The 8,437-nt window shown below is 57.2% G+C and overlaps 3 protein-coding genes across 3 annotated transcripts; 2 read left to right on the top strand and 1 right to left on the bottom strand.

Moving 5' to 3' along the window:
• On the top strand, positions 1 to 2,087 carry J7T54_001029 (uncharacterized protein; the record flags this gene model as incomplete). Its single annotated transcript, XM_051508817.1, has 4 exons — positions 1 to 435; positions 503 to 1,071; positions 1,149 to 1,418; positions 1,508 to 2,087. 4 exons carry the CDS (start codon positions 1 to 3, stop codon positions 2,085 to 2,087), a joined length of 1,854 nt encoding a protein of 617 aa, XP_051360155.1.
• A 1,086-nt stretch (positions 2,088 to 3,173) lies between these two features.
• Positions 3,174 to 4,198, top strand: J7T54_001028 (Syntaxin-like protein-like protein; the record flags this gene model as incomplete). Its single annotated transcript, XM_051508816.1, has 2 exons — positions 3,174 to 3,791; positions 3,842 to 4,198. The coding sequence occupies 2 exons, from the start codon at positions 3,174 to 3,176 to the stop codon at positions 4,196 to 4,198; spliced, it is 975 nt and encodes a 324-aa protein (XP_051360154.1).
• Positions 4,199 to 4,441: 243 nt separating this feature from the next.
• Positions 4,442 to 7,567, bottom strand: J7T54_001027 (uncharacterized protein; the record flags this gene model as incomplete). The annotated part of the gene is made up of 1 exon (XM_051508815.1): positions 4,442 to 7,567. The coding sequence occupies one exon, from the start codon at positions 7,565 to 7,567 to the stop codon at positions 4,442 to 4,444; it is 3,126 nt and encodes a 1,041-aa protein (XP_051360153.1).
• Positions 7,568 to 8,437: the final 870 nt, after the last annotated feature.

Genomic DNA, 8,437 nt, shown 5'->3' with positions numbered 1-8,437 from the left:
ATGCCTACCCTGGCTTCCACAGGTTTAGCCAGCATGGCCCTGACGGCTACCTTCTTGCAGCTTAGCCACGCTGCAACAGTTCCAGTGTCCGCTCTACGAGTCCGTCAGGATCCCATCGACTGGAAGTCCGTCCGGTGCAGCAGTGACGGGGTCGACGATGCCAGCGTCGACGAGGCCACTCGCTGGTCCAGGATTGCAGCCGACGCCGCTTGGAGCGAAGTCGTCAGTGGGTGGCAGGCACAAAGGGACAGCAACCCCGACAGCCAGTTCCCCTTTCCGCGCCATGTCAGCAACGTTTTCAACGGGCCCGAGTTCATGGACTGCCATAAAATGATCGGCAACAACGGCTGCCAGGGCGGCAACGCCCTGCAGTGCCATGACACCAACCACCCGGCTGGATACTTTATCCTCAACTCTTTCCGGAAGCTCGACGGCGTGAGTTTCCTTCTCTTTTAACCTTCAACTGTCCGTGGCTCTCCTTCTAACGAGTCCCTCTTTATAGATCCTGTGGAACCTGCACGAGACGCTGTCTAACGCACATGACGATATTGGAGGCGGCATCGGCACCTTCAGCGACACTTTTGCACCCCAGAAGGAGAAAACGATGGACGTTGACGTCATCATGGACATTGTCCTCCTAGGCTACGGCTCACTGGCTGCTCCCATCTGGAAAAGCACCCTCAAGGGGTGGAAGTTCGCCGAGGACAGGCCCAACGACTTTGACAGTCTCACGGACTTCACCAACAACCTAGTTTCGAACGGCATCACGCTGGCCAAAGATCTCACCTCGGCCGCAGAGGGGCCCTTGGGGTCCCAGAACCAGGTCACGGAGAGGCTCAGGGACATTATCCTCATCTGGCAGAACTCCGTTGTCAAGCTAGCGGAAAAGTTGTTCAGCGGCAGCGACGAGGACATGGAGATGCTGGGCAAGGTCATAGCCAACGGCAAGATGGTGGCTTCGACCACCGATATTCCTTCGGTCGAGGAACTACGCCATCAGCTGGAGCGCTCAATCTATGCCGCGCTGATCCCCCTGGCGTGGGAGATCTCGGAGCAGGACATCAGCCCCTTGTGAGTCACGTGGCTCTGCGCGAGCTGGCTACTTGCCCCTTTTTCGCTCTACCCACTAGAACTAACATGAGTGACAGCGTTCTAGACTCCGGCATGTCTTGTGAGGACGCTGGCGGCGACTGGGGCCAGAACGAGGACAAGTTCCTGTCCGGCGTCAAGGGCTCGGGAATGGCCTGCCACGGCGGGCGCGCGTACTATCTCGTCGCCGCCACCGGAAGCTGCCACGGCGGCAGCCCCTTTGAAGACAACGACACAAATGATTGCGGACCCTTCCCCCCGCTTCCTGGCATCGAGACGATGGACGGCCAGGTCTGGGGCGGCATCAGTCGTGAGGACATTGTCTTTGGGTTCGTTCCATTCCTTCCCCTGTCTCTTATGCTCTCTCGCTTGAGCATCTACAAACCACAGACTAACCGCGACTCGTCACACCAAACAGCTCCATCAACACCTTTGTCGCCAACGGCAACAAAAACCACGAGACCCGCCTCAACTTCGCTGACGGCGTCCCCGAAGACCAGATCACCGGCCTCGCCGACAACATCCAGGCCGCCAACACCTTTGCCCTGCCCATCTGCGACCTACAGACGGCCTGGGACAACTTCTACAAGAATCCAGAAGCGGACAAGTCCAAGCACAACTTCCCCTGCAAGATCGACCACTCGGGCGACTTCAACAACAAGGAGATCCCGCCGCCCTTTGACTGCAAAGGCAGCGGCATGTGCGGCAGCGCCATCAACTTCGTGCGCAACTGCGACCGCGCGGTCAACAGCGAGCTCATCCGCAACGACGACGTCAACTACGGCTCGGCCGAGAGCGGCATGGACATGGACGGCGCACAGCGCGACAACTGCAAGATCTTCATCGCGGGGCCGGCGGCGTGCACGCGCACGGGCAACGAGATGTGGTACGACTATCAGGATTTGAAGAACTCGGACATGGGAGGGTGCGGGAGGTGCGGCAGCAAGCATTGGGGGAACAACAATGAGTGCCGCACCACGGTCAACTATGTTGCCTAAGTAGTTCTTTATTTCGAGTACTCTCGTGGGCGTGCTCATGTTCAAAGACGAGCGTAATTCTAATAGTGTTCTTAAATAAAGACAGGCGTGGACAGAAAAGTCAAAGTCACCACTTGTACCCCCGCCACAGCGAGATTGATAATGGGATGGATTACGGTTGCAAGTAGACGTAGGTCATATGGTCATTTTGGAATTCATTTCAGCATGACCGACTACGGCGGCTGCACACAGCTCGCTTATCGATAAAATTCTTCCGTAGTATAGTGGTCAGTATGCAAGCTTGTCACGCTTGAGACCCGGGTTCAATTCCCGGCGGGAGAGATCCGCCGACCGCTCAGCGGTTCCTTTTTTACTCTTTTACCTCCACTCCTTGTAGAGTTCTGTCTGATCGAACACGCGCACTCATTGATTGATATGACGTCTGTTCAAGCTACCCCAGAATCAAGTGATTTCCTTGACCAGAACTACCTACGCATGGGGACAGTGTCTCTCAAGTCTGGAATTTGCAAAGTTAGACACCTTACCTTATGAGAAGTCGATCCAAGTCTGCGAAAAGTCAAAAGGTTCTCCCGCTGCCCGTCAGCACAGCCTCGCTAGTCCCCAGTGAGTGGATGGCAACTGATGGTGAATTCGAGCGCGCGAGGACCTGCTGCGCCACCATCACGACGCATCAACAGCGTAGACTGATTCCAAGCTCAGCCGTTGTCTGTCTCTCCTAGAATAATCACTAGCCACGGCTGACGCTATAAAAGGGAATCCTCAGATAATCCAAGTCCAGTCAGGCTCCCGCGGGTCGCCGCAGTCGTGCTGGGTGCAGGAACCGCCACAAACGCTACCGAGGTAGGCTTAGTGTCCTGCGCGCTGGGCCGCTGGACCCTGAATGACCGGATTTAACAATGCCTAGCTCAGCTCATCCTCAAGAGCCTCTTGTCGCATATCTTATATCTGTCGGTGTTTAAGTATCACTTCCGGTCGCTTTCTACCTTGACCAGGTTACCCACGAGTACACATCAGCCCAATCTACGAGGAGGGAACATTTAGAGAGCAATCGTCCCCAAGCACGCCCATGAACGAGCAGAGATCAACATGTCGAACCCATACGCGGAGCAGAACCCTTATGCTCAAGACCAACAACAACAATACGGCCAACATGACAACTACTACGCCCAAGAAAACTACGAAATGCAAGGCTACAACAACAACAACAACAACAACAACAACAACAACAACAACAATAGTGATCCCTCCGCCATCCTGAGCCAACAAGACTTCCTCCATCGCGTGCAAGACCTGCGCAAACAGATCGACTCCTTCACCAGCGACCTCACCACCATCAGCCAGCTGCACCAGCGCGTCCTCAACAGCGCCAGCGGCCACGAACAGCACGGCCAGCAGCTCGAACAGCTCCTCGCACAGACACAGCTCCGCATCGCCAGCATCAAGGACGGCATCAAGGCGCTCGAGCACGACCTGGCGAGCACAACGGGCGGCGCGCGGGGCGTCAAGACCACCCAGCTCGACACCCTGCGGTCCTCGTTCCGCAGGGAGATCGACACCTTTCGCAGCGTCGAGGGCGAATACCGCGCGCGCTACCGCGAGCAGATTGCACGCCAGTACAGGATCATCAACCCCGACGCCGACGAGCACGAGGTCCAGCAGGCCACCGAGGCCGACTGGGGCAATGAGGGCGTCTTCCAGGCGGCGGTACGACTTTCTCCTTCTTTTGCCCTATTTGAAATACTGACATGAAGTAGCTCCGCACCAACCGCACCGGCCAGGCCAGCTCCGTCCTCGGTAACGTCCGCGCCCGCCATGGGGAGCTCCAGCGCATCGAACAGACCCTCATCGAGCTAGCCGCCATCTACCAGGACCTGGCGACCGTCGTCGAGCAGCAGGACGTACACGTCCAGGCCGCCGAAACCAACGCCGTCGGCACCGTGGAAAACCTCGAAAAGGGCACCGGCCAGGTCGAGGTCGGTATCAAACATGCTCGCAACCGCCGCAAGCTCTTCTGGTGGCTCATGCTCGTCCTCTTCCTCATCATCGTGGTCATTGCCATTGCTGTCAGCGTCAAGATCTGCGTCGTGGATGATAAATGCAACAGCAAGTAAACAAGCGCCTGGGTTGGAGTTGATTTTATAAACGCCATGTGGATGATACCAGAATCTATACAGAGTAGACACGAACGAACATATATGTAATGCTAACTAATACTCATCACTAATCTATCACTTGGCGTGGTGGAGAGAGAAGAAGAGCCATTCAGTGTTCGACATGCACCTACGTATGTAAACTTGGGTGATACGAAACATATGTCCTGCTAGCCATTATACATCATCATACTCATATCAACTCTAGAAAATAGGCATATCTTCCCCGACGCTCTTCACCTCGGCCTCGCCAGCCGCGACGCGACCCTCCTTCTCCATTCTGGCGCGGTGCCAGGCATCCCACTTCCTCCTCGTCTCCCAGTCGACATCCTCGTCTCGCTTCAGGTAGCCCTTCTTCATCATGCGCCGTCGGTGCCTCCTGCGGCCCTCAAAGGTCAGCGACTGCACGTCAACGTCACGAATGTCGGTGCCCTGCACGGAATCGGTGATGTCGAGGATAGCGTCTGCGAGGTCCCGGCCGGCAGCGTTGAGAGCGGAGCGACCCGCACCACCCGTCGCCCACTGGTCGAGCTTGACGGGGATGGCCTGGCCAAATGTCGGATCATCGTGCGACCACTTGCACGGCATCTCTGAGGAGCAGCTCGTCGGCTGGCAGTACAGGCCACACATGATGCTCTCAAACAGGTACCACAGCCCGAAGACTATTGTCAGGATGCCGAGGGGTGTTAGGCGGAGACCGGTTTCTGTGGTATAGAGCTTGGGGATGGGAATTCGGAGGTAGCCGGCGGAGTCGGTGTCTTTGACGTGAATATACACCTTCTCTGTGGCAGGTTCCTCTGTTCCCTTGTGAACCGCAGAGGGCCTGTTGGCGGAAGTCTTGGAGAAGCCATCGGCCAGACGGCCAATGCCTTGCTGGGATGTCCTCACACCCGCCAAGGACCGTCCAAGCTTGCCGACCATGCGCTCCGTCAGAGTGAGGGTATTGTCATCGTCCTCCTGCTTGACGACTGTCTTGGAGATGCGGTCGGGCTTTTGGGGGGACGGATCGCTCATCCTGCGCTTGATCTTGCCGTCGCGCTCCTTCATAGCATCGAGCTCGATGTCAAAGCTGTCGTTGACGGGAGCTTTCTCTGGAAGCTTCGCAAGTAGGTCCGTGATTTCGGGTGAGGCTGTTTTGGTACCAGCAAGGACCTCTTCAAAGTCGTCCACGGTGGAATCTTCGAGATTGAACATGTTCTTAATCTCAGCGAGGTCTGCCTTGACGGAGGGAAGGACTGCAGTGTTCTTGAGCGATCGCTTGTTCCGCGGCAGAGATCGCGCACGGGGTCGTCTCGAAGATGATGTGGATCGGCTTCGGCGGCGCTTCTCATCTGCGCCTAGATCAGACGCCGTACCGTTGTCGCGCGCCCTCAGCGGCTCACTGCTGGTGGATTTCGCGTCATCTTGATCGTCCAATTTCCCCCCAAAGTCAAGCTTCCTGATCGTCGCCGGGGTCTCGACGTAAGCTCCGGACACCTTGGGCGTGGGCATGCTGAGCACATCCTGATGCTTCACGGGCGCCTTGGGCGTTGAGTCCACATCCTCCGACCGCTTAGGTTCTGAGGATGGTGACGCTGCCCGCACCGAGCCTCGTTCCGAATAGTCGTCTCTAGGCGCAAACAGACTCATCTCCCCTTCGATGCGATCAGTCGGATCAGTCTCAGAATGTACACTGGATCTCTTACTCCCCGATGATGATTCTGAGGACATGATCCTCCTCAGTCCGGCAATTCCCGTACTGGGTCTTGCACCATTCTTAGTGGTCGCGCGTCGCCGGGCGGCAGCGCTGCTCGTGGTTGCTGCTCTTCGGGGCGAGCCTCGGGCAGGTGAGCCCTCGCCGGATGTTTTGTCGCTCTTCCGTCCGACCTTTTTGGTGGTCTGTGAATCGGACGCGGGACTCTCGCTCGAGCCCCGGATGACCTGCCGCAGCAGATCTTTCGAGTCCGCGCGACGGTGCGACACCGTAGGGCGTGGAATCGCGGGTTGCGACTCTTCGGCTGCCTTGTCAGACGGGGACGTATTAGGGCTCCCGCCGCTAGCAGCGCTGGCTGCGCGCTCCTCAGCCATTCTCTCGCGGCGCGTCTTGTAGGTCGACGGAGGGGTGTCCGGCACAGCGGCCACGGCGCCGCCGCCTGGTCGGTACCAAATGGGCTTCTGCGTGAGAGACGGACTAGCCCGATGTCCCTTGACGATCGGCTGGATTTCTTCGGGTGATTTGGACCGCGATGCTGCATTCTTCTCCCGAATCTCTTCCAGTCGGGCCGACGCGAGCTGCCGCTTAGACAAGCCTGCTGTTTCCCGTTGCCGAATGTCGTCGAGCTTGGTGTTGGTTGGAGGCGACGACAAGTGTCGGTTCGGTATAGGTATCTTTGCCTCTGCATCGGCCTCGCGTGCTTTGATGTCGTCGAGCTTTGTGTTCTGCTGGTCGGCTGGGCGCTCGAGCGGGATGTTGTTGCCAGCTTTGACCTCCCTGGAGTGAATCTCATCGAGTCTTGTGTTCTGGGATCCTGGGTTGTTGACGCGGGTTTTTGAATGAATATCCACTTCGCTGTTCTCGTCAAACTTTAAGCGATCTGCAAATGGCCGGTTGCCATTTGCCTTGAGCCTCGGACTATCGGACACCTGGATATCGCCGGCCGTGAAGTCGTCGTCAATCTGCCAGGTGAAGACCTTGTCTGGCGACTGAGCCTTTGGCGCAAAGCTTTTGGGCGGTCCCACGGTCTTGCGCAAGTCCGAGGCAGGGTCCTTCTCGACGGATGGCAGCGGGACATCCTCAATTCCAGGAACGAGGTCGGGAAGTTGCGCGTCGCCATTGGTGCTCTCGTGACTCTCGGGTTTCTTGCTTCTCCAGTCCGACTTTTCGCGCCAGTTCGCGCCGTCGCTGCCGGCACTCTTGATGGGCTCGGTGCGCTTCACGCCGTCCTTCTTCATAGGGATCGGCTCCACGCTGTCCTTCTTTTCACGCCATGGGCGGGGCGCAGGACTCGGCGAGGCATCGATGGGCTGGGACTCGTCGGTGTGGTCTGCGTGCAGGCCCTCCTCCTTCTCCGCGAGGCGCATAGCTTCCGTCAGGGAGAGTGGCTTGCGCGTGCCCTGCGACAAGGTACTCGTGGGGAGCTTGGAGGCGCTCGCGCTGCTAGCGCGTCGGCTCAGCGCGGGCTGTTTCGAAGGGGAGTGGGCGTGGTCGGCCGAGATGGTGGACTGGTGCCGTGGAAAGAGTGGTTTGCGGTCGTGGCTTCCGTTGATTGCGAGGTTCTTGATGCCAGCTGAGGAAGAACTGGCTGGACGCGCCTTTGCGCCTTCCTTCACGCCTTCCTTCGCGGCCTCCATAACGCGTTCAAATTTCAAGCAAGGATGAAAGTAGCAAGCACGCGCCAGGGTATTGTAGCATAGTCAATCGCAGGCTGAGTTCGAAGGCGCGCCGTAGTCATAGTAATGCAGGAAAGGAGTTTGCTGCTGAACTTCTGGCGCCAGCCAGTCTTGTTAGTCCACGCGACGCCTTGCGAAGCTGTCTAGCCTCGAGCTACGTCGCGAAGAGAAAAAAATCAAACAGAAGCAGACAGCGATGTGAGACCCAGCCCAATGGGAATGGCAGGGCGACACCAGAGAGTATCCTGCGTCGTCCGTCGCGTGTTGTTTTAGAAAATCCAACAGGCGACAAGAGGCAAGGCCGAAGGCAAGACTGGAGCCAAACAAATAAATGGAGGTCAAAGGCGTCGAATGGGGGCTTAACTCATGGTGAGGGCCAGCTGGGCCTTGGCGGGCGCTGGCTGTTAGTGGCCCACTGGTTCGCTACATTAGTGGCTCCAGTACGTACACCGTGACGGGCGCCTCAACCGCTGTAGATCGATCTGGTTCCCAGCAGCATTTGACTTCACCTTCATCATGACCAGAGCATCATTATGTGAAGTATGCCCCTCCGATATCGATTTTTCTCTCTTAACATGGCCGAGGGTTGCAGCCTTCGAGCAGACACTGACATCCAATTCAGGCCCAAGCCACACCCCCTCGAAAAAACACGTCGGAAAGAGCAGTACCCAAAACGCGGTGAAGGCTGGCTGGGGCCCATCCTGGACCCATTAACATGCAGTTACGTGATATTTGTACCGATACTGTGCTGCAACCTTAGCATGTACTTGGATTGCATTTATTTGTTGGACTCATCAGTAAGTACCTCCAGTGACGAAAAGAACATCCTCC

This window comes from Emericellopsis cladophorae (genome assembly GCF_022114955.1).
Source record: "Emericellopsis cladophorae strain MUM 19.33 chromosome Unknown NODE_49_length_168633_cov_116_125306, whole genome shotgun sequence".
In the NCBI taxonomy this organism is placed as follows: domain Eukaryota; kingdom Fungi; phylum Ascomycota; class Sordariomycetes; order Hypocreales; family Bionectriaceae; genus Emericellopsis; species Emericellopsis cladophorae.
This window is presented reverse-complemented; position numbering and strand designations above follow the sequence as displayed.